Consider the following 26,594-nt stretch of genomic DNA (forward strand, 5'->3'; position numbering starts at 1 on the left):
ATATCATTTTGGTTGTTTGTGTGGTAACATATGTCTGAAAAGAAATGAAACTATACCTTATATACAAAGAGTAAACATATATTACCTCAATAAAAAATAGCACAATATAAAAGGAAAAATAAGTGAAAGTATTAAGAGAAGAATTTGAAACTGGGTCTGGCTCTAGATCCTGTGACTTAGTCATCAGGCTCTGCCATTTCCCAGAAATACATATATACAACTTAAAATTAATCATATACCTGAACTTAGGGAAAAAAATGAAATCAGTGTTACGTGACTCCTTTTTACTCACTATCAAGGTGAGTAGATTTAAGTCCCACTTTAATGCTTTTGTTTCTGGGTAACTGAAGCATGTAACATTCTGAAGTAAATAGCTAAAGCCAATTGGTCACAACCAACCTTGCTTATAGGCCACTTTGCCAGGCATCACCGCACACTGTGGACATTTCTTGGCTAACCCAGAAAGAACCCTGCAGCCTTCCTGAAGGAGCTGAATCACTCCCCCCACCTGCTTTTTCATTTTGCAGAGTTGTTTTCATGGTTCAAAACTGAATCAATCTTTTCCAGACCATGTTCCAACGAATTCTGCATACCAAAGATTCCCCCGAACTGAGGTCTGTTGAAATTACATTGAGCCTAGAAAAGTTTTTTTTTTTAAATAGAAATATGTACCCAAATCAGTAATCCTTTTATCTATTCATAGATCTGAAATGCACTTTCTTTATAATCTTAAATCATTTAATAGCATAGTTAGAGGATCTGGAGTTAATTAGCCAAGGTTTTTGTCCTGACATTTATGCTCTATACCCTTCAGCAAGTTATGCATCTTTTCTAAGACTGTTTATCAACTACAAAATAATGATAATAATACCCACACAATATGTTATTGTGAAGATAAAATGAAATATTACATGTAAAACACTCAAAGGAATAAATAGTGGTAACAAGAATGGCTAAAAAAATGTCAACTACTAATAATCTTGGGCTCTGAGTTTCCATACTTCTAAATGAGCAGGTAGGACTATAGAGAATCATCAGAATACCATCTAGTACTATTCCTTTACCATATATTTTTTTTCCCCACTTGCCCCTCTCTTTACAGATCAGTTTCATCTATTGCCCATCAATATGTTGAGGTTATGGAAAGTTCTAGAAACACCAAGGTATTTATTATGGATACAATGGGGAAGAACAAACCATGTTGGTTTATCTACCAACTAATCAGTTAATTAATCAATAAATAATTATTTACAGAGAGCATTTCTTATCAGACAGAATTGAGTAAAGTTTAGAAAATAAATCAAAATCAGTAGACCCTACACAGTCTTATTGAGAGATAAAATATACACATATGAAAAAACTACATATGATGAACTTCACAATTCTGTGATACAGTTACAGAAAAATCAAGAGCAAACTGAGGGGAAATGTGAAATTTTAAAAAAAAATTTATTTTATTTGATATATTTTTACATCATTTTTCATTTTTTCCACAATGTATGCATTTTCATCTTGGTTATAGTCCCCATACAATTCCCACTCCCCTCATTTTGACCCTAATCCCACCTCTCTTTCCTGCCCCCCGTTGTGTGTCTCTGGTTTATAGTTGCTTGTTGATTTTGATTTTGATTTTATTATAGTCTTTTTCCTGGTCCCTTATTTAAGTTTTCTAAATTCCTGCTATGAGTGAGACCATCCAGTATTTTTCTTTTTCTTTCTGGCTTATTTCGCTGAGCATGATCCCTTCCAGCTCCATCCATGTTGCTGCAAATTGCATGTGTTTATCTTTTTTGAATGCTGAGTAATATTCCATGGTGTATATGGACCACATCTTCTTGATCCAGTCATCTATTTTTGGGCATTTGGGTTGTTTCCAAAGCTTAGCTCTTGTAAATAGTGCTGCTATAAACATAAGGGTGCAAGTGCTCTTTGGAATTGATGTTTCTGTGTCCTTTGGGTAAATACCTAGGAGTGGAATTGCTGGATCATATGGAAGCTCTATGTTTAGTAGGTCCAGAAGTCTCCACACATCTCTCCATAGTGGTTGGACCAGTTTGCACTCCCACCAACAGTGCAGGAGAGTTCCTTTTTCTCCACACTCTCACCAACATTTGTTGTTGCTAGCTTTTTTAATATGTGCCATTCTCACTGGTGTAAGATGGTATCTCATGGTAGTTTTGATTTGTATTGCCCTGATTACAAGTGATGCTGAACATTTTTTCATATGCCTGTTGCCATTGGCGTTTTCTCTTTGGAGAAGTTTCTTTTTAGCTCATCTGCCCATTTTTTGACTGGATTATTTACTTTGTTTTTGTTGAGACTCTTCAGCTCCTTGTAGATTTCTGTAATCAGTCCTTTATCGCTAGTATTGTGTGCAGAAATTTTCTCCCAGTAGGTGGGGTGTCTGTTTGTTTTGGTTACTGTCTCTTTTTCTGTACAGAAGCTCTTTAATTTGATGTTGTTCCAGCTGTTTATAAACAGCTGCTTATCCAGCTGTTTTATCGTCACTATCACTGCTTTGGGTGATGAATCTTTAAAGATGTTACTGAGGTATATGTCATGTAGTGTTTCACCTATATTTCCTTTTATGTATTTTATGGTTTCAGGTCTTATGTCTAGTTCTTTAATCCATTTTGAGTTGGTTTTTGTGCATGGTGTGAGGTAGTAGTCAAGCTTCATTCTTTTGCATGTAGCGACCCAGTTTTCCCACCACCATGTATTGAACAAATTTCTTTGCTCCTTTGTCAAAGATTAGTTGACTGTAAATCTGTGGGTTTATTTCTCGATTTTCTATTTGGTTCCACTGATCCATGTGTCTGTTCTTGTTCCAGTGTCATGCAGTTTTGATTATTATGGCTTTGTGGTATAGTTTGAAATCTGGGAGTGTGATGCCTCCATTCCCTTCTTCTTTTTTTTTCAGGAGATCTTTGGCAATTAGGGGTTTTTGGTGGCTCCATATGAATTTCATCAATATTTGTTCTATTTCTTTGAGGAATGTCATTCATTGAAATTTTTATTGGAATAGCATTGAATCTGTAAATTGCTTTTGGTAGGATGGCTATTTTGATAATGTTAATTCTTCCAATCCATGAGCAGGGGATGTCTTTCCAATTCTTTATGTCTTCTATTTCTTTTAACAGTGGTTTATTGTTTTCTTTGTATAGGTTCTTTACCTCTTTTGTTAGGTTTATTCCCAAGTATTTGATTTTTTTTTGTTTCAATAATAAAATGGATGGTTTTCTTGATTTCTTCTTCAGATTGATTGTCTATTAGAAGGCTACTGATTTTTTTTTTTTTTGTGGGACCCTTGCCAGCAGCCGGGGAATGAACCGGTGCTGCAGAGGCTGTGCGCAACCGCTCAACTGCTGTGCCACTAAGGGAGGCCCAAGAAGGCTACTGATTTTCTTGGTGTGTTGATTTTGTATCCTGCTACTTTACTAAACTGATTGATTAGTTTGATTAGTTTTTCTGTGGAGTTTTTGGGGTTCTTTATATATATTATGATATCATCTGCGAATAGTGATAGTTTGACTTCTTCCTTCCCTATTTGGATTCCTTGTATGTCTCTCTCTTGTCTTATTGCTCTGGCTAGGACTTCCAGTATTATATTGAAAAGCAGTGGCGAGAGTGGACATCCCTGTCTTGCTCCAGACCTTAATGGAAATGCTTTCAACTTTTCACCATTGAGAATGATACTGGCTGTGGGCTTGTCATATATGGCCTTTATGATGTTGAGTTATGTTCCTTGTATCCCGAGAGTTTCAAGGGACTTTATCATGTGGTTTTTATATTTCTTTTTGTTGATGTGTTGGATTACATTGATTGATTTTCGGATATTGAACATCCTTTTTTCCCTGGAATAAATCCTACTTGGTCATGGTGAATTATCTTATGGATACATTGTTGGATTCTGATAGCTAAAATTTTGTTGAGGATTTTTGCATCAGTGTTCATTAGAGAGATTGGCCTGTGGTTTTCTTTTTTTTTGTGTTGTCCTTGTTTGGTTTCAGTATTAGTGTAATGTTGGCTTCATAGAACGTGTTTGGTATTATCCGTTCCTTCTCAATTTTTTGAAAGAGTTTATGTAGGATAGTTTATGTTAGATAGAATTCATTTGTAAATCCATCTGGTCCTGGGCTCTTGTTTTGGGGAAAGGTTTTGATTACCATTTCAATTTTACCGCTTGTAATTGGTCTGTTTAGGTGTTCTATTTCTTCTTTATCTAGCTTGGGTGATTGTAAAGTTGTAGGAATTTGTCTAGCAATTCTAGATTGTTGAGCTTGTTTGTTTGCATATAACTGTTCAAAGTAGTTTCTGATTATTCTTTTGATTTCTGCTGTGTCTGTTGTGATTTCTCCTCTTTCATTTGTGATGATATTTATTTGTACTTTCTCCTGTTTTTCCTTTGTGAGCCTGGCTAGGTGTTTGTCTATTTTATTTATTTTTTCAAAGAACCAACTTCTGGTTTCATTGATCTTTTGGATTTTTTTTTTTTTTTTTAGTTTCTATTTCATTTATTTCTGCTTTGATTTTTATTATTTCTTTTCTTCTACTGGTTTTAGGGTTTTTTTGTTTTTGTTTTTTTAATTCTTTGAGATGTGAGATTAGGTTGTTTTTTGCGTTCTTTCTTGTTTCTTGATGTGAGCCTGTACTGCTATTTATTTTCCTCTTATTACTGCTTTTGCTGCATCCCATACATTTAGGAAATTGGTGTCCTCCTTGTCATTCAACCTCAAATTATTTTTTAATTTCTTCTTTGATTTCCTCATTAATCCAGTGTTCTTCCAGTAGTGTGGGTTTCAACCTCCATGAAGTGGGAGGATTCCTTGCCTTCTTTTTATGGTTTATTTCTAGTTTGATGCCTTCATGGTCAGAGAAGATGGTTGGTATGATTTCAATCTTTGTGTATCTGTGGATGTTTGTCTTGTGTCCCAGTTTGTGATCGATCCTGGAGAATGATTTATGTGTGCTTGAGAAAAATGTGTACTCAGATTTTTTTGTGTTTAGTGTTTTATAGATGTCTGTTAAGCCCATGAGGTCTAGATCCTTATTTAGATATTTAATGTCCTTACTTATTTTTTGTTTCATTGATCTATCTATTGTTGATACTGGTGTGCTGAAGTCTCCTACTACATATGTGTTTTCTCTGATGTCTGTTTTCAGAGATGATAATAGTTGTCAGATATATTTTGGTATTCCTTAATTTGGTAAGTATATGTTAATGAGTGTTATTTCTTCTTGAAGTATTGTCCCCTTGATCATAATGTAGTGACCTTCCAGGTCTCTTTCTGTTTTTTCCTCTTGTCAGCTTCATTATTTTTTCCTTGGATTCTTGGGAGCTTTACTATTATGTGTCTTGCTGTATTTTTCCTTTCATCATGGAAGTTTGGTGTTCTTCTTGCTTCTTGTATATCTATTTTCAGCTCCTTCTTCATGTTTGGGAAGTTCTCTTCAATTATTTCCTTGAATATTTTCTCTGTTCCTATGTCCCTCTTCTCTCCTGGGATACCTATAACTCTTATTTTTCCTTTCCTCATGGAGTCAGATAGTTCCCGAAGTCTTTCTTCATTCTTTTTCATTCGTACTTCTCTTCCCTTTTCTGTTTTGGTTCTTTATTTCTGTGTCTTCGAGGTATTTATTCATTCTTCCGTTTCATCTATTCTGCTATCACTGCTTTGCCCAGAGTTCTTTAGCTCCTCCATTAATCCTTTGAACTCCTGCATTTCTTTCACTTCCTTCTTTAGAGACTTAGTTTCATTCTTCTGATTGTTGATTATTTTTCCCTTATCATTGTTTACCTTTATGACTTCTGTCAGTTTTCTAATCATGGCAATTTTAAATTCTCTTTCTAGAAGGCTCAGAAGTTCTTCCAAGTTACTGTTGTTGCAATCGGGTGGGTGATTTTCTTTTTATGGTGTGTCTTTTCCCTGAGGACTTGCTTGGTTGCTTGTAGTTTTTCTTCTCCCTGCTGCTTGTTTTTCTTCTCCCTGCTGCTTGTTTTCTTCTCCCTGCTACATTGGGACACTGTGTCACTGGTATTGACTGGCACCTTTTTGGTGTGCTCTTTCTGGGATGTAGGAAACAGGTGGTCCTGTCAAGTCAAATATTGTTATGCCAGAAGTCCATTAGGGCAGTGGTACTATGAATATGTTAATGGTCTCTGTCACAGAATATCTCCTCCTCCTGTATTTGTTTAATTCCAAAGTTGTGTCTTGAGGTCCCACACACTGCCCTGGAGGTGGGACGACTGGATTTCTTGCTGGGCTCCAAATCACTGGATCCCCCTCTGGGCTTCGACTTCCTGCCAGGCAAGGTCTGGCTTCTGGGGCCTTCAGCTCACCTCTGGCTGTAGGGGCAGCCCTTTCCCAATTCCACACAGTCTCGGTGGGTTCTGGAGGCAAAGATCCCTATTCTAAAATGGCGAGTCAGAAGGGCACGTCCCTGGGCCTGCAGTCTGCCCTGGCAGTGGCTGGATCCCTCTCTGGGCTCTGACTGGTGGCCAGGTGGGGCCTAGTGTGTGGGGGCTTTTCAGCTCCCCTCTGGCTGTGGGGGCAGCCCTTTCCCAGTTCCAAGCAGTTTCTCAGTGGTGGTGGATGCAAAGGCAAAGATCACTATTCTAAAATGGTGAGTCTGGGCCTCCCCTGGTGGCGCAGTAGTTCAGCGCTGGGCTGCGAAGCTGCCCACAGCCACTGCAGTGCCGGTTCTATCCCTGGCCCCTGGCGAGGGTCCCATATGGTGCACAGACCTCTCCTGCCATCTGCTGCTCCCCTCAGCAGTGTATTTTGTCAGTCTGCCTGTTCTGTTCCCCGCTCTGGCTCTGGTGAATTCTCTCACCCTCCCTTGCTTCTGACTGTACCCAGTGCTTGTATAAATAAATAAATAAATAAATCTTTAAAAATAAAATAAAATAAAATGGCGAGTCAGAAGGGGACTTCTGTTTCTCAGAGCCTCCCCCCCCACCACAAAAGCTTGGAAGAGAATAGGTGTACAGGTTTGATATTTCAAAAAACAAAAGTGACTTTGATGAATGAAAATGTCAAGTATCATCTTATGGAAACTCTTCTGTGTATAAATATCATTTTCATTACATAATTTGGAAGCTAAAAAATAACTTGTTTTAAAAATAATCAGTAATGAGTGAGTTTTAGGTAGTGGTCAATGTCAAAAGGGATTCATTTTGCTGATTTGTTAAAAGACAAATTTCCTCATGTCTCATATTCTATTTTTGTTTTTTATAATTTGGAATTCATTAATCTTTGCCTTATGAAAAGAACAATGCATTTGCAAAGCTAAGGAATCCAATATGTTATAATCCCTTTTGCTCCATTTGTCTTTGACTGGTACAGTTGCTTTTATTGAGACGTATGTCCAAGCGAAGCAAAAAGTGAAATAGCCATGTGGAAGCCCAGCTCCTCTCTGTATCTCTTCCTGGAAGGGCATATTTGCTCAATGTGTCTTTTCATCCTTGATATGTAGATATAAGTGTGTTCTTCTAACAGCAAAATTAATAACAACAAATGAAAAGTTAAAAAAAAATTTTAAAACTCACTAGAGCTGAAGAAAGGGTAGCAAAAATAATGCACAACTCTTAGCAAATTATTTATAACTTTAGTATAGGATCTGAGGCTGAAGAACCAACCTTTTCCTCTTAGTACTTAGCCTTCAGCAATCAGAATAATTTATAGTTTAGCTCAGTCTATCATATGCATCAGCATGGGTCCTCAATCACATTCCAACCCTATGTACTCTGATTCTATGTTTCAGCATCAAGAACTGTTAGCCAATTTTTAGAAGGGGTAAAGGAAAAGGCAAGTGATTAGCAGCTGGAGTATGATGTGATACTGGAGTGTCCTTGTATTTATGAATCCCATTATCTTTTAGGTATGGTGATGTTCTGGGGAAAATGTATGAGCTATCTCAGCAAGTGGTTAATGATGATGGAAGATATTCTAAAGGTATTATATTTTCACATTGATGTTTATTCTCTTTTTTCATAGGAGATAATAACATGGCTCAACCGCTAGCAGTCCTCTGTGGCAGAGAGATCCCTGGACCCATCCGATCTACTGGAGAGTACATGTTGATCCGATTCACCTCGGACTTAAGTGTAAACAGGGCAGGCTTTAATGCATCTTTACACAAGAGTAATATGTTTAAATACTTTTTTACTTTTAATCTCATCTCATCTTGTCTCAATCTCTTTCTCTCTCCCTAATATACTCTTCATTTTCCATGCCAGGTCACAGATTATAGGTCAGAGCACACAGTGCTATTCTCAGGTCAGGTTCTGAATCCTGATCTAAAAAGAAAAAAATATGTGGCCAAATATGCAGGAGTTCTCTGGTTTAAGAGCATCTTCCCCTCAAGGGTTGTGTGTATTTTCATAGTAGGTATGGGAATGAGAACTTTAAGACAGTTTTCAGCCTAGCAGAAGGTTGGAACTAGCAGAGGGTAAATATCCATAACATTTCATAGGAGCAATAAAGTCAGGCTCATAGTCAATCTAAGAAATAACTGGTCAGAGTATCAGAGAAGATAACTTCATAAATCCCTTGATTGAAATAATCCCTTTAAAGGTTGTCAGGGAGAGTTTGTTGGAAATATGGATTTTGATGAGTTGAAGAATGTGCACAATGTGTGGGAGACTGCCATATGTTGTGTGATTTAGACTTTCAACACTTGACAAAATGTGAAGCCCAATAATAACTTTCAATCCAGACTAGATTGAAGAAGCAGTCTATGGAACATGGACTATCAAAAGATTCATGGTTTTTACTGAAAACTATAATTTTAAAGTAGAGTCTCAACTAAACATAAAAAATTAATGTTTCCTTCACTATTATATATGTCTTTTATGGAGTAGACTATAAATTATCTTCTTCACACTTGAAAGAGTCATGCTACATAGTTGTTTAAGAGAAGGGACTTTGGAATTAGACATATCAATTTTCACTTTCGATTTAACTAGTTGTGTGAATGATCTATACTCACTTGTGAATGAGTTGTTAAGTCCCTGACAGTTGGCAAATTTATGCCTTTTTCATGTCTTTTCTCAACTCCAAACCTTTCACTATCCCACATGCATGTATTACATCTCATGATAGAGATATTGATTCCCACCATTTTCCACCCACCCACCAAAAATAGCTCACTGCTACACTTTGTAATTTTAATAAATGGGGGATATATTCTTCTAGTTTTTAAGCCAGAAAGTTTGACATAATCCTTGGTTCTTCTTTCTTTCTACTATAAACCTAATCATCAACAAATCACAGTGGAACTTTCCTCATGACATATCTAGGTTCCAATCATTTCTCACTATTTCTACTGCTACCATTCTCATCCACACATCTGTCATCATGCCTTCAACTCAGGTAAGTGCCTTCCTACTGGATACTCTTCTTTTGCTTTTCTTTATACTCCTTTAGAGTATAAATTTTGCTGACAGAGTGATTTTTTTACAGTTTACTTCAGATCGTGCTGTTCTGCTGCCCCAAACCCTTCAGTGCCTTCCCTTTCTTACTCAAATAAGTCCTTTCATTTCCTGCATTACCTACCACTTCTACATTTGGATCTCTCATTCTCCTTCATCCATTCTGATTTCTCTGATACACTCTAACACATCAAGTCTTCCTACTTTTCTGGGATCAATTTTTTTTTCTCTCTCTCTCTAGCCATAGTCTTGATCTCTCTTTTCATTCTGGTCTCTACTCAAATTTAGTCCAAGAAAGTGACTTTAAATTTCCCTGGCAATATTAACTATCTACTTCTCACCATTCATTTCTTTTGGTAAAATTTATCATTATCATCTATCTATATTACATGGTCTGTTGTATGTTTTATATGTCTATAAAGTAAGCCTCATAAAAGTAATTTTATTTTCTCTATTGCTTACTTCCATATCCTTATCTTAGTGAGAATAATAACAAAATGAGTACCTACTAGTAAATATTTGATAAATAATAGTGAGGTTATCATTATTATATTTTGGTTCCTGGTAGTTTGGAAACACATTTCCATCATCTGTATTTTGAAAATCTTTAAGAAAAACAGCAAAACATAAAAATTCGAAACTATGGGTATCTTGGTGGTGGGTATGTTAACATACATCTGAAGAGGTGTGATCCTGTACCTCTGCATCATATACAGTACCATAAACAAATGTTACCCAAAAATCCAATGGTTAATTTCATTTACATAACCTACTTCTGTTTCTTTTTGGAGGTTGTGGTGGATATTTACATGCAGACAGAGGGATTATCACATCACCCAATTATCCAGACAACTATACTCCCAACCTGAACTGCTCTTGGCATGTCCTGGTTCAGAGTGGTCTGACCATCGCTGTCCATTTTGAACAGCCCTTCCAGATTCCAAATGGAGATTCTTCTTGCAATCATGGGGATTACTTGGTGGTAGGTCTTGCTTGCTACGTGTTTCTAATTACTTTCTCTGTAGATATCATTCAGAAGATAAAAAGATGATTTTTCTCTCCAGGGATATATACATCAATAAGACTTTTGCACTTCATCTTTCTCAATATTAATGAACTTTTGCAATTTTAATTTGTCTTTCCAGTTAAAAAATGGACCTGATATCCATTCCCCACCCTTGGGAGCCCATGGGGGAAATGGCCACTTTTGTGGCAACCGTCCTTCAACCACTTTGTTCACCTCAGATAATCAAATGTTTGTTCGGTTTATTTCTGATAATAGTTATGAAGGGCAAGGATTCAAGATCAAATATGAGGCAAAGAGTTTAGGTAAGTATTTTCACTCGGAATAATGTTTATGCTTTTCTTGCAATTACTTGTTTTTCCTTGTTTCACTAGACTTGAAGAACAATATGTAGTTTTTCTCTTCTGATTTTTAGAAGAATTACATTAACAAGAACTACTTATTAACAAACACTGTTCACTTGATGCATTCTGTAACTTATAATGACTACTTTTTTAAGAAAAATATTATTATTCTCATTATACTAATAAATAAAATGAGACTCTTTTCAGGCCACCCATCAAGAAGTAAATAAAAATTGAAATTCTTCATGAGTATAAATTGAACTGATCTTAATGATCCCCTGAAATTTCTTAGACTATGGAAACATTGTAAGAATGATAATTACATTATTTTGTAATCATTTGCCTGCTCCCTTTTAAATGAACACATAATCCTGATTCTGTTATTGCCCATTGAGTAACATATTAGCACAGTGATTTTTACTTAATTACCCTTGATTATAATTATATTTAATCCCACTGTAATGATTTAATTTTTGTGACATTTATTTTTATGTAATGTTTAATTGGAAAAATTAGTAGATAAGCATATATTATAAAGGGGGAGTGTTGTCAGTAGAGTATATCTTTACTTATCCCCCAAAATTAAATAATAAAGATTTCAGGATAATCCTCTGACCTCAATATCAGATTATTATATATATGTCAAAGTATATATTAATCTAAATAAAGCCATATTTTAAAATTTTTATATTAATTTTTAAAATTTTTTTACATCATTGTTCATTTTTAAACAACATTTGCTTCCCCCAACCCCATCAGGAGTAGTTCCCATAGAGTTTCCTTCACCAATGCACCCGTGCACTCTCACCTCAGTCCCCTGTGCTCCTCCCTCCCTCCCTCTAATCCCGCTCCTTCCTCCTCCCCTGCAGGATGTCTCTGATTTATAATTGTCCTTTTTTGCTTTGTTGTGTTTTGTACTGTTATCATTTTGTACACTGATGTCTTATTTGGCCCCCCTATATTCCTGCTATAAGTGAAACCATCCAATATTTTTCTTTTTCCTTCTGTAAAGCCATATTTTTATTGCATGTTTCCAAAATATGAGAATTGAAAATGCCAGCAACTGATAAACTGACAAAAAATTTTCTAATTGCTTGAGTGGGGTCCATAACTACAGGGAAGGTAGTTCCCTGTACTCACAGTTCTAGAAATTGGAAGGAGATTTTAAAAATATGGTGCTGTGAATAGTAGCACTATTACTTTATAGGTTGGTGGTTTCTGGTCACCATCTTCACAATGATCTTTGCTACCAAGTTGTGAATGAGCTAAATGTCAACTGGTACTAGGACTTAATAATAATAGTGCTTCTGTCTAGTGAGTAGATTTAAAGTCAACATTTAGTGGTAATTCAGATATACTAAAGATCTATTTACAAACACTGTAACTCTTTTATTCATTTGTAGACCCTCTGCTCATGAGAGAATGGGATGGCTATTACCATCTCCTCATCTTCCTGTCCTTAGTATTAGACAGAAAGAACATTTTTTATTTCAAAACCTGTTACTGGGTAACCCCAAGCACTATGATCAGTCTTGTTTCTTCTGACTTCCCAATTCAACCAAGCTGCTGTCAGCTGTCTACCTCTCCCATTTGTCTCAGCACCATAATTACCTGTGTGCCACTCCTATTTCTTGGCTTTACCATGTTATTCCATGAGCAACTTTTGATGGCAAATTCCTCTCATTCTATATACCACCTTTCTCCTGAGATACTTGTTCTTTACAATTGAGATATCTATGTCCCAATGCTCAATGCATTTTATTCTCATCTGATTCAGTGACTCATTAAGTATTAATCAAACAATTACAAACTACTAGGCACAACCTAGTAAGAAGAGGAAGAGGTTAATCGATAGGGGGAGAGGCACTGAAAGATTTTAATCCAAAATATGAGTTTTATAATCAAATTGGAAATATCACTGTGACTGCAGCACTGAAGACACATTGGAAGGGGAAGACAAAAGGTAGAGATACCAGAATATGGATTATTTCAGGAAAAAATTATAAGATCCTGAACTAAGGCAGTAACAGTAAGACTGTAGAAGAGAGGGTATAGTGAGAAATATTCTAAATATAGAATTGAGTGGGTTTGGAGAATAGTTGGATGTGAGAGGGAGAAAAGAAATGAGAAGAGCAATGGTTAAACCCTAGGTTTCTGGCTGGGTGGATTTGTGCATTTCAGAAACATTTATTAATAATTTGCCTCATGTTCTGGGGTACAGAAATACGTGAATAAAATCCATGCCATCATGGAGCTTAATTTTAATGTTAAAACATAAATAATATATAAGACATGCAATGTCACATTTTAAAAAGTAATATGGAGAAAAATTAAGGTAGTGAATAAGGATCAGAATTAATAAGGTGAGTGACTATTAGTCACTCATTTATGCTACTCTGGGTGGTGAGTAAATAAGGTCAATTTTAGCCATGGACACTTTGGAATCTTAGAATCATATCCCTTGTAGATGTCCAGTAGGCTACTGGAACACAAACCTGGGGGTCAGAAGTGGTAAATGGACTGAATCTCGATATATGTCAATCATTAGCTCTCTAGTTAGAGTTTGTTTCATGAGAAAGGATGAAATTAATCAGACAATTATTTAGATTGAGAAGATGAGGTCTTAAAGAGGAATTCATGGTGATCTTCACCAACAGTGGAAAAATCCTGCAAAGAGGCACCCAAGGACCAAAGTAATAATCCTAAGAGAAATAAAAGAAGGAGGTGGAAGGCTTATTGTCCAACAAACTAAAGAACAGAGCTGGAAAGAAGGGAAATCATGTTAAATGTCATGGATATAAAATTAAGTTTGAAAACATCCTTGGGTATGCAAACGTGAGGCAAGTACGGACTTGGACGAGGGGGCTTTGATAAGATTAAAAAGTAAAGAGGTGATGAGGAAAAAAATGGATGATGAGGAAGCAGAGAAAGTGTAATTATTTGAGTTTGTGATATATGGAGAGATGAGTGATGTAAGGAAGAGGGGGAAAGAAGGGGAGGAAAAGAGAGGATGTAACGAAAAAATAAAGGCAGTAGAAATGCATATTGATTATTAAGGATGGTAACAAATACTAGATAACACATGGAGGGAGGACTCATCTGATTTATTCTCTTTTCTAACTAAGTAATGTCTTGAGATGGGGAGAATAAAGTCTTTAGCGAGTAGGTTAAATATCAAATAGCTGGATTTTGTAAGGATTGACTGAAGGAAGGACTAAAAGCAAATTCAGTCAGAAGAATTTGCAACTTAAGGTTTCAGAGATGACAGAATTCCAGATAATGACAAAATTGAGGATATGACCATAAAGGGCTTACTGACGGTGGAAGTAAATGTCAATAGAATTTAGCAGATCTGGTGTCTGTGAGGCTAAATCCTTGAACAGGTTAATTTTATTGGCAAGATAAGTACCCAGTCTTCTCCGCCCTGATTTGTTCTCTGTGATTGCCAGCAAATGGTTGTTGATAAAAGGAAAGTACTTTGGTCTTTGAGAAACGTATATAAAATACATTTATCTTCTTGCAAAAACTAATGAATTCATGCTGTTCACTTCTTATTCTTCAAATCCACCCAAATTCTGAAGAAACACAGGAAATGAATGCCCACAGAGTTGTACAAATATCTAACTGCATACACTTAAACATGTCAGTACCCAACTGTGCATCATCCTTTTGGACTGAATAGTCAGTGGGCAGCTGTAAGTGCTAGTACATTTACAAACTTGTCTGAGTGATCACTGTGTTTTAACGCTTTCATAATACTCTGCCTGCTCTGTACATACAGTTGTTGGCTTTAAGGAAAGCTAAAATTTCCAAAGAGAACATATGATTTGGCAATTTTGAAAGTGACACACTGGATAAGTATCTCAATTAGCAAATTAAGGATATAGTTTCCTAAAGAGAATATAAGCATAATTTCAAACGAAAGGAAATTGAGAACAGAAGTACTGATAATTGACTTGAAAAAGGGGTAGTGGCTTTTGACTGCATCCTCTTTCTCCAGACTGTGGATTGATTTAACTTTGTTTCTTGACAGCCTGCGGGGGCAACATTTACATCCATGATGCAGATTCTGCTGGATATGTGACCTCCCCCAACCACCCTGATAATTATCCCCAGAATGCTGATTGCATTTGGCTCTTAGCTGCTCCTCCTGGAAAACTCATAAGGGTGCAGTTTGAAGATCAATTCAATATTGAAGTAACACCCAAGTAGGTCACCTCCATTTAATTTTCCTCCTACACAGAGTTAATATTCTTTAGCTGTCATGTCTCAGAACAACTTCTTTTCTTCTTTTCTTAGCAACATATACTGCATAGGGAATCTAAGGACACAGAAAAGAAATGCTTAATGCCTCAAGTCTGAAACACTGCTTGGCAGTAGCTCTCCTGTCAGCTGAGCAGATTATGTATACAGAGAGTGTCCTTTGTGACCCTAAGCACATCCTCCACAAGACCCTGAGGATGACTGTTTGAGATTTGTTACCCATTCTTCCTCCCACAGGAAAAATATAGTGTGTATGGTAGATGAATATTTATTTGCCTAGCTTCATACTCAATGTCATAAATGATAAAATATATGTTTAGCAAATAGGGATTTATGTTATATGATACCAGGAGGCACTAATGTCAGAAACAGGAACAAAGCAAGTGCAATTTCCCAGTATCTACTAATAAGAATTCTTAAAGGGTTATGAAGCCCAGAGTAAGTTTTACTATGTTGAACGCAAAGAGCATAACTACATAAACTGGAAAGTCCTGTATTTTTCTCTTCATTTAACAAAAGCATGTGTACCTTTGCACAAATGCATGCGTGGTGGGAAACTTAGAAGAGTATGTGCTTACTTTTCCTGCACACCTGATATTACGCCATTCCCCCATCACGCCACATTTTTGACTGATTAACTATCTCAAGAAATGTTGGGTAAATATTGTCTTTCTTTTATGGACCCAGAAAATTCCAGTGAAGACTGTCCATTAGCTCAGGTTACAGAGTTGAAAAGAGAGTTCATCTTTCTCACGTGCTATGTGTCATACCATCAGATGAGAGGAAATACTTGATTTTTTTGGGAAATTCCTAAGGATTAATTTGATAATGACTTTTATGTTTGTACAACTAATTTAGAATGTAGAAGGCAAATAAATATTCTTCAGAATGGTACATGTGAAATCTATCTTTTTGAGCTACTAAAACAGAGTGTTATGATTAGGAAAAATATATAGCATCTGAAGTGACACCCCACTTAAGCTGCTCTGTTTTATTATCTGCTGCTACAGAAATGATTTAATGATGCCTTCAGAGGAAATTAGTGAAATTTTTGTTATCAAAATATGTCAAGTAATTGACTGTATAATAAACAGGATTTTCTTTCCACATTAGCTGTACATCTAACTACCTTGAGTTGAGAGATGGAGCTGATTCCAATGCACCAATACTGTCCAAGCTTTGTGGGAGCTCCTTGCCCAGCAGTCAGTTGTCCTCAAGGGAAGTGATGTATTTGAGGTTTCGGACTGACAATAGCTCCACTCATGTGGGATTCAAGGCCAAGTATTATATAGGTAAAAACATTTTTTTATATTCAATTAAGACAGTAGGATAGAATTAATACAGTAAAATTTCTTTTGAAAAATCATGTATTTTATTTTATTTTTTTTCCAACCCATTGCTTTTTTTTCAAATATTTATTTATTTATTTATTTATTTATTTATTTATTTATTTATTTATTTATTTATACAAGCACTGGGTACAGTCAGAAGCGCGGGAGGGTGAGAGAATTCACCAGAGCCAGAGCTGGGAGCAGAGCAGGCAGAAGGACCGAAGTACACTGCTGAGGGGAGCAGTGGGCGGGGCGGCAGGAGAGGTCTGTGCACCATGTGGGACCCTTCTCTGGTCGGGGAGCAGCCGGGGATCGAACCGGCGCTGCAGAGGCTGCGGGCAGCTTCACAACCCAGCGCTCAACCGCTGCGCCACCGGGGAGGCCTGAAAAATCATATATTTTAAAAGAACACTTTCTGCCTAAATTTTTATAATGATTTTAGTGATAAAAATAAATAAGGAATGTAAATAAGAAATGTGTTAAAATCACAAATTCATTTGCCAATTCTAACTTTTATTTTATTTTAAAGCTCTATAGTGAGCTTGACTATTTTGTATTTTTTGCTATTTTGTTTGTGAAAAACATTTTTAGTTCAAATTCTTTTTTTGCTCTTATTATGAAATATGTATTTATTTGTCAAATTCTTTTTTACTTTTATTATGAAATATGTATTTCTTTGTCATTAAGTAGTAAAGCTACTGATCTATCAAATCAAATTAAAAAATTAGCAATCAAATCAAAGAGGAGAAAAGTGACCTTGAACTCTTCTCCATTAATAAATGATTGAGAATTTTCCCCCAAAGTCTCTAGTGTCAAATCAGTCACTGGATAAAAAACAAGTGTGTCTCCTCACTATTTCTATTTTTGTTCTTTCAAGCATGAGCAATAAACTTGCATCTTGAAGATTCACTACAGCTTGGTCACAATTGTATAGAATTTAGTAACTGGTGGATCTGGACACTAATTGATATTAAATATATTCCACAATTGGAAATCTTAGTTTTAACTATACAAAACCCAGTTGTTACTTAGTCAGTTGTTGTTTTAAACCTATGGGAAAGCATATATATTTCAATCTAACTTTCACATGCAACTGATAAGAATGGTTGGATAATAATTTTCAAGCCCTGAGATACCAGTTACTACCATAAAATGTTTGTTAAATATTAATGGTTAAACTGGAATTATCAGGCATCAGTAATCAGCCGTAGCCCCCTTTCCAGCTCAGTCTTTAGAAACATTAATATGGGGCAAAGTCTACTCCTATCAATCTATGAGTTCTTGAAATGAAACCTACTTGCCACTAATAGCTCCTACATAATGTCTAATAGCTCCTAAATAATGTCCCAAGAGAATTCATGTGACATTACTGAATATGCCATTCAACAGCTTTTCAGCCTTCCATTTCCCATTACTGGATCAGACTTCTGGTTAATTTCTCTATATATCAGTGACAGACTTCAAATAAGAAGAGCTTCACCAACTAAACATTTTCAGAATTTTAAAAATTTCACAATCACTTGGCACCTAAAATTTTTAAAATATGGTGGTGAAAAAAGTCTATAATAGCATATTACTCTTTTTTGCAGCCCAGTGTGGGGGAACCGTGACAGGGCAAAGTGGTGTCATTGAAAGCACTGGATACCCAACGCTTCCCTATACAGACAATTTATTCTGCCAGTGGCATCTCCAAGGTCCCTCAGGACATTATCTCACCATCCACTTTGAGGACTTTAACCTTCAGAATTCTTCTCACTGTGAAAAAGACTTTGTGGAGATCTGGGAAAACCATACCTCTGGTCAGTGAATTATACATGCTGTCATTTGGGGGTGTTTAATTTCACATATTTATTTCACGTATTTTATTCATTTTCACTCATTCAACCTCTGATGTTTCCTCACCTCCAAGAAAGAAAAAATCTGTGTCTATTCTTTTGCAGAGATGTACAGCTCAATTAGGTCTGGAAAGTGCCAGCTTTTCTCTCCCTCAATTCCACCCACAATCAATGGGTGTCATTTTATAACTTACCCTGGAGACCACACTGAAAGAGCACTGTAGTGTGAAGGTATCTTCTTCCTGCTGAGACCTTCCAGTGCCATGAGCAGTTATTTAAAGCTATCCAATAGGGTAAAGAGAAGAAAGGATATTGTATGAGATGGACGTTTGTCACCCTGTTGCCCAGGGTCATTCCTTTAATCTTCTTTATTGTGCTAAGTTGCATTTGCATAAATTGATTGCAATTATACTTCATAAATTTGAGTATGTTGATTTTTTATACTTGATCTTCACCAAAAGATCAACAAGTGATGAATATGTTGATTTTTATTCATGTTTCTCTTGCTTCTGTTGACAAAGGCTGCCATTTCTTCATGGATAGGGGATTGTCTTATTCTTTTATGAACAGAACACCTCAAATATAGGTTAAATGAAATCAGTTACCTGGACATAAACATATTTAACTTTGTGATTACCACAGGAAATTTATTGGGCAGATACTGTGGAAATACCATTCCTGGCAGTATAGACACTTCTAGCAATGTTGCTGTGGTAAGGTTTGTCACAGATGGCTCTCTTACTGCCTCAGGATTCAGAATACAGTTTATATCCAGTATGGAAGGTAAGATCATTGATTCACTAAAGTATTATATGTATAGTTGAGAACTATACAGGTTAGGCACTGTACTAGGCACTGGTGTTACAATAATTGGGAAAAACTTGACACCTATATTCTTGGAATTTAGTGGAGAAGCAGACATTAGTCAAATGGTCACACTAATGAATGAAGAACCACAACTATGACTAGAGCTACAATGGATAAGAACTGGCACCATGAGAGATGTAAGGAAATGAGAGTTGTACTGCAGTATCCAATCTCAAGAAAGCCAGTGCATTAATCCTAGAGTTGCACAGAATTTGCATTCCAAATTTCCTGACAAAGTCAGGTGGAATAACGTTTTTATCTAAAAAAAAAAATCTAGATATTTTAACCATCTGACTTTTCTGACCCTTAAGATTACTGCATTTATTGGTCTTTCATATTTTTTGGGCTGTGATAATAAAATTCTGCCAGTGAACTATCATCCATGGAAGCAAAGAGTAAATATTAAATATAAGAGATAGGAAGTGAATATAAATGTTCTCTGTTACTCCTTGCATATATATAGTGATAAATAGAGCAATGATTGTATTGGAATAATAATAAAGTCCTTTAGTTTTGAAAACTGTTTTTTCCAGAAGGGGTTGTTTTGATTGGACTGGATGTTGTTTTATTTTTGTCTCCCCTTCAGAGTGTGGTGGGGATCTACAGGGCCCTACGGGAACATTTACTTCTCCCAACTACCTGAACCCAAATCCTCATGGCAGAATCTGTGAGTGGAGACTCACTGTGCAGGAAGGAAGGCAAATCACCCTAACTTTTAACAACCTGAGACTGGAAACTCATCCATCTTGCAGCAATGAGCATGTGACAGTAAGTGTCCCCAGAATCCAGGCATGTTATAGTCCATTGTTTAAGGAGTTTCTTGACCTATTAATCATAGACAGATATCTAGGGCAGGAATATTTCCACCTGTGAAGCAGAATCTCAGACAAATTCTACATATTTAAGATAGCACAAAAGCATGATTAACTGCCAAAATAATTGTAAAAGCTGTGTTAAGAGACTATCAGTTGTCACTACATAGATTAAGGTCAAAATTTAAGAGCAAATGATGATAACATATGGCAAAATTGGTTAACCAGAGAAAAGTTAAGCCTAAGGGAGGCATATAGCTGAAAGGCGCCAGTCACAGGATAAGTTCCAACAAAAAATTTAAGCAAATGGTGGTCCTACATAATTTCTGTTCTCCGCCAGAGGTACTGAATGATTCCTCTGGAAGACTCTGGCTGCCTGCCCCATCATGTTGCCATACTGAAATGCTATCAGCTATACCCCTAGCACCCTTAGCTTCCCTGAGCAAAAGAAAGCAAATGAGATCTATGAGTGAGATAGAGAATTGTTAACTTTGAAGTAACAGCTCTATATGAGTATATATTGTATTAATTGTATATTAATATTAATTTTCCCACCCAGCTTTCTCTTTCTTATGTCTTTATTATTTCAATAAATAAAATTTCAAACTTTTGGTTGCTCAGGTCAAAAGCCTTGATGTCTGTTTTAGAGTTCATCCTCTCATACCTTGTATTATGTCCATAAGCCAAGTGTTATTGGCAATATCTTTTAAAAAGATCCAGCATCTAACTACTTCTCATTAGATCCCCTCCTACCACCATCACCATGCACTCAGGTTTATTTTGATAACTTCCATCTGGCCTTCCTACCTCACCCTTGTTTTTCTGCATTTTCTTTTTTTTAATTTTTATTTTCTTTATTATATTTTTTACATCATTGTTCATTTTTAAACAATATTTTCTTCCCCCCACCCCCTCAGGTGTAGTCCCCATAGACTTTCTTTCACCAATGCACCCGTGCACCATCACCTCAGTCCCCTGTGCTCCTCCCTCCTTCCCTCTGATCCCTCTCCCTCCTCCTCCCCTGTAATATGACTCTGAGTTATAATTGCCTATTTTTGCTTTGTTGTGTTTTGTACTGTTATTTTTTTTACACTGATGTATTATTTGGTCCCCCTATATTCCTGCTATAAGTGAAACCATCTGATATTTTTCTTTTTCCTTCGGGTTTATTTCACTGAGCATAATTCCTTCTAGTTCCATCAATGTTGCTGCAAATAGCATAAGTTTATCTTTTTTGATTGCTGAATAATATTTCATAGTATACATGTACCACATCTTCTTGATCCAGTCATCTATTTTGGGGCATTTGGATTCTTTTCAGATTTTGCCTATTGTAAATAGTGCTGCAATAAACAAAGGTGTGCAAGTGTTCTCTTTTTTTTTTTTTCATGCCAGAAGGGTAATGTGCCGACGTCGTAACAAGGTTTAAGGGAGGCACATCTCACACAGCCGCGTGAGCACCCAATAATCATGCTTATGAACCGGAAAAGGATCTGCAAGTGTTCTTTTGAATCAATGTTTTTGTATCCTTTGGGTAGATCCCTAGCAGTGGAATTGCTGGGTCGTATGGTAGCTCCATTTTTAGTAGACTGAAAAACCTCCAGACAGCTTTCCATAGTGGCTGGACCAGTTTGCACTCCCACCAGCAATGTAGGAGATTTCCTTTTCCACCACATCCTCACCAACATTTGTTGTTGCTTGTTTTTTTGATATGTGCCATTCTTACTGGTGTAAGGTGGTATCTCAATGTGGTTTTAATTTGCATTTCCCTGATTAAAAGGGATGTTGAACATTTTTTTTCATATGCCTGTTGGCCATTTGCATTTCCTCTTTGGAGAAATGTCTGTTAAGTTCTTCTGCCCATTTCTTGACTGGATTGTTTATTTCTGCATTTTCAATACAGCAACCGGTGCAATGGGTTTAAAGCTAAATCAGATCATGTTATGAAAATTCTCTGCTGGCCTCTCCTCTCACTCATAGAAAAGTGCCAAATCCTTGCAATGGCCCCAGGCACTACATTTTTCTGCTGCTGCCTCCTTCCCCTGCTATGCTTCTTATCTCAAACTCCCTTCCTATCTTGTTCACTAGGATCAGCCATGCAGCCTCCTTTCTATTCTGTTCTGTGAATATGCTAAGACATCCCACAACCCACTTCCAGTGTCCTGCTGCCTGTCTGGAATACTCTCCCAATGACTGCTGGCCTGCTCGCTCACTCAAGCAGGTCTCTGCTCAAATGACTTTTGATCTCTGAGGCTTTCCTTAAATATTCTACATTTATTAAACCCTACCCAGGCTTAGCATTTTCCCTGCACCATTGGGAGGAAGGGAGAGAAAGAAGGAGGGAGAGATGGAGGGAGGGAGGGAGGGAAAGAGGGAGGGAGGGAGGGAGGGAGGGAGGGGAAAAGAGGGGACCAGACGGGAGGTTGAGCAAGGGCAACTTCAAATACACTGCTTCTAAATTAATATCCAACTAACCTGAGCATAAAATTCCTCTAACCCCCACTGCCAATCTGTCTATCCAGATGGAGAAGAAAAAAAGCTATACCATCCAGTGTGCACTACAGTGAGACTTGTACCTGACTTTATCCCTACTTAAAGGAAATTTTAGAGCTTGTCCTGAATCTCACATGCATTCTTCCTACTCCATTGTTTGCTGGGATTTGTAGCTTCTGAGTACAAACAGGAGAGAGGAGGAAAATGGACCAGTGCTCTGGTTGCCTCTAAAAGCAGGTGTTCACATGAGAAATGGATGCCTGCACAATTTTTAGACACTGTGATTTTTAGCAGACACTCGGGTAGGGTTCTGGTATGTCCCATTAACCTTATGGTTACTAATAATCCCTTTTGACTCTGGCAATGTTTTGGCCATTTCTGTTTTCAGAATTATTAAGATATTTGTCATCTTTTCTTTCCTTGCACATTGCTTTGTGGTCTGGAATGAGAGGGATAATTTGAATCCCAATTCTATTAGTACTGCCTTTTTTAACTTAAGCAAATTGGATAATCTTTCTGAATTCTGTTGTCTTTATCTGAAAAAGAGAGATAGAACCATATGTCTGAGAGGGTGTTGTGCTAGCTGGAAAAATGAAGTCCCAGGGGATTTTTAGTAGCGTCTGGTATTTGTCCATGTCAGTAAATAATAGATATTGTGTCTGGTCCTGTGATCTGAAAGACATTTTAAACCAGAAGCCCCCACAAAACTAAATTTAATGATCAATTATTGTAAGTAAAAAAAAAAAAAGCTTACATTTTTTGTTTGGAAGTAAGTTCTCCATAATTCTTCTCTATATTTCATAGTTTCATACTCCGAATCATTATTTTTAATTGTGAGCCATTCAAATTCATCTTAGAAACAGAAATATCAACCACAGAACCAATCAGTTATTTAGTTACTTCTGGGTCTTTCTTAAACTATGACAATGAGGCATGCTAAAACATTCACTTGATTTTGTGCATAACCGTAATAATACTTTGCAAATTATTATAACTGTGTAAAAAGAGTGATTGTTTAATAATATGAAGTCAACTAAACCATTATTCATTTTTAAAAATTCAAATTAGGATATTTGAAGTGCTGAATCTATAGATAATTAGGGAAGAACCATTACATTGATTGAGGTTGATTTTTAATATTATTTTTAGAATAATATATTTAAAGATACTTGAGTTATTATATATTTCAAATCATTTCAAAGATTGTAGCAAGCCTTCAGTCCAAATATCAAAGGTCCTGAAGCATTGTTAAAAAAACTGCCATGAGTGAACTCTGAGAAGATGTAGGTTGGCATATCTACTTTACATTTAGGGCGCAATTGTCCAGTTGCAAAGAGTATAGCAGTAAGTCGTTTGTCACCACATGGCAAGGGGACATTATTGCAATTTTTAGTGAAATGACCTTGAGGCCAAAAAATTTGTTCCAGGTGCATAGTGGCTTGTGGCATTGGGCTAGGAACCTGTATTGTTAAGCAATTCATTTAGCACAGGGTTTCCTTAGAAGAAAGTATATTTGGACTAGGAATAATGTAACCTCTTAGGAAATATTCAATAAGATGGGCTATGTGTCTAAAGACTACACTATTTTTCCAACAGGTATTCAATGGCCTTAGAAGTAACTCACCCCAGCTAGAGAAACTGTGCGGTAGTGTGAATGTAAGTGAGGAGATCAAATCTTCAGGAAACACAATGAAAGTTGTTTATTTCACTGATGGATCCAGGCCTTATGGAGGCTTCATTGCTTCCTACACATCCAGCGAAGATGCAGGTAACATAAGGAGGTTATTCATGCACCTGCCTTAGTCATGTGCACGGCAGATACCCCATAACTATTGCCAAAAACGAAAAAGGAATTTTCCCTCCAAACAGAAAAAAAATACTTTCTGGTTTTGGAAAGAAAACTGTGACTATGAATTAGAAACTTAAATGTGTTATTAGGAGAGCTAAGTCTAGTTCCATTCCATGCAATGTCAACATTACAGTTAGTAGCAGTTCCTTAGCCCTTAGTCTGTTCTTCTCTGCTAAAGAGACAATCTACCTCTTAGAAGGTATCTTGCTTCTAATTTAAATGAAGACAGGCAATTTGCAACTAATTTAACTGAAGACAGACATTTTTATTATTCCCATATATACTTTCCAATGTAAGTAAATAAGGGGTTCAAATTTAATATATTTAACATTTAAGCAAGATATGGCCTATAGATCTTCCTACTTTCTGTATTTGTGCTTTTATCTATGAGTTTTAAAATTGGGTGGAGTGGAGCTGAATATTAAAAATGAACTTTGAGTTGTTTCACTGATGCAAGGAACATCCATTTTCTTATTAAATGGAGCAAATTCATTGGTACTCCAACAGTACATTAGCTGTTTGATCCAATAAAATGCTTGAGTCAAGTGCAGAATTATTAATCAGAAGAGAATTACTAATCATTGGGACCACCACTATATTTACATATTACTCTAAATTAAAAATAAGTAAATAATAAACAAACAAACAAATAAATAAAAATGTTAATGAACAATAGGCCAAAATTAGGAGATATTTATGTACAGCAAACCCCTGTTCACCTAATCAATCCTAAAGTGACATGAAGAAGCTGTTTATTTTGGTACATCTTTCTTTGCTAAACCCACAGAAATGTCGTTAGTTTGCATGCATGAGTTTTACATAGAGAAACAAATCAAAGTGATAAAAATGTTGCTGTCATTCAATTTTAGTTATTATTTATGTAGCATTTGTATCTTCTGTTATGGCATTAACATTACTGCTAATTTTCTGTCACCTTTTGTTTTCTTAGTGTGTGGTGGGTCCCTTACAAATTCCCCTAATGGAAACTTTTCTTCTCCTGGCTATGATGGAGTCAGTAATTACTCAAGAAACCTAAACTGTGAATGGACTCTCAGCAATCCAAATCAGGAAAATTCATCCATTTACATCAATTTTGACGACTTTTACCTTGAAAGTCACCAAGACTGTCAACTTGATGTCCTCGAATTCCGAGTGGGTGAGTTTAGTCAAGGAACATGTTTTCACATTTATCAACAGTATTTGTCTTATGCCTGGCGACCACCAACAATGAAGGGAATCATATCACTAATAAGTATATATAAGCTCCAAAATAGTCTTCAAACCAAAGCTTAATTCTGTGTTGTGCCCAGCTGAGGAAAGCATGCCCTATGAACAGTGGGATCTGTCAGTGTTTACTGTAGCTCTCAGTCTGATGTAAGTAAGACTTACCCAGGAGAGATTCTTTTTGTCTCTGATGTTTTAATGAGTTCTGTAGCTATCGCCTACTACTCAAGACTCCTTTTCTGAAGACAGGAATGCAGCATGGTCAGAATGCATTGGTGTTTTATTTAACTTACAAGATTCAAAAGATGATGTAAAATTCAAATTAGGCCTTAGAAATCTAGAGAAGTTTTGCAGATGGAGAAAACACATGGAAGATACTTGGAGAATTATCCCCAAAGCAGTCTTTGTTTTCATGAGAGAAATGGGTTGAGTTGTACTTGGTAAACCATAATCTTGTAAGGATTAAAAAAATCTTTATTTGTAGAAGATGAATCCATTTTAGTTCTTTCCTACAGTGAAATCACTTAAAGGTATAGGATCACACCCAGTGGGTACTCTTTTCGCAATTGAAAAAATCAATAGAGTAAATAACAGTGTAGATAATCTAGGCTGGCTAAGGTTCACTGAGTTCCACATTTTTGCAAAATGTAAAGAAAAGGGGGCAGAAAGCAGTAGAAGCTAATATAGTCAGCTGGTAGCAATATTTATGGGAAACTACGGAAATCAATCGGGATTTGAGAACATGGAAGAATTTTTTAAGAAGGAAAATTTGATGAAGTCTGTGGTCACAGACCAACTGCCTTAAGCAGGAAAATCATCTGGTCTCTCTAAGGAAAATGAATCTTAGAAGGCTTATGTAGGAAATGGAACGTGTAGTCTGAGATTATTCTCCATGTGATTCTGATAAATCCTTACCACCTCCACCTGGCTCAAAGTCACTAACTTATAGAATCAAGCAGAACAGCTTTATATTGTCAATGAGCTAAAGGCAATCTTCTCTTTAAATGACATTCAAAGTACTATATTTTATTGACTTATATGATTAGTGATGGTCTGATGTTAATCAAATAGGTTGTGTCAAATCTGTAGGTGCTTTATAAATATTAATCAAATTATTGT

At 36.4% G+C, this 26,594-nt stretch overlaps 1 protein-coding gene across 1 annotated transcript in view; it reads left to right on the forward strand.

The window, feature by feature from the left end:
* Window positions 1-26,594, forward strand: part of CUBN (cubilin) — a gene marked incomplete at both ends in the record, with an annotated part of 226,675 nt that overhangs the window by 137,746 nt on the left and 62,335 nt on the right. Inside the window, 10 exons of the mRNA XM_084253526.1 lie at window positions 7,998-8,144; window positions 10,225-10,415; window positions 10,579-10,762; window positions 14,835-15,009; window positions 16,178-16,356; window positions 17,985-18,194; window positions 18,873-19,013; window positions 19,684-19,865; window positions 23,999-24,170; window positions 25,201-25,407. Coding sequence (XP_084109652.1) covers window positions 7,998-8,144; window positions 10,225-10,415; window positions 10,579-10,762; window positions 14,835-15,009; window positions 16,178-16,356; window positions 17,985-18,194; window positions 18,873-19,013; window positions 19,684-19,865; window positions 23,999-24,170; window positions 25,201-25,407 — 1,788 coding nt within the window. The remainder of the gene's footprint in view (window positions 1-7,997; window positions 8,145-10,224; window positions 10,416-10,578; window positions 10,763-14,834; window positions 15,010-16,177; window positions 16,357-17,984; window positions 18,195-18,872; window positions 19,014-19,683; window positions 19,866-23,998; window positions 24,171-25,200; window positions 25,408-26,594) is intronic.

Source organism: Talpa europaea (assembly GCF_964194135.1).
Source record: "Talpa europaea genome assembly, chromosome: 14".
In the NCBI taxonomy this organism is placed as follows: Eukaryota; Metazoa; Chordata; class Mammalia; order Eulipotyphla; family Talpidae; genus Talpa; species Talpa europaea.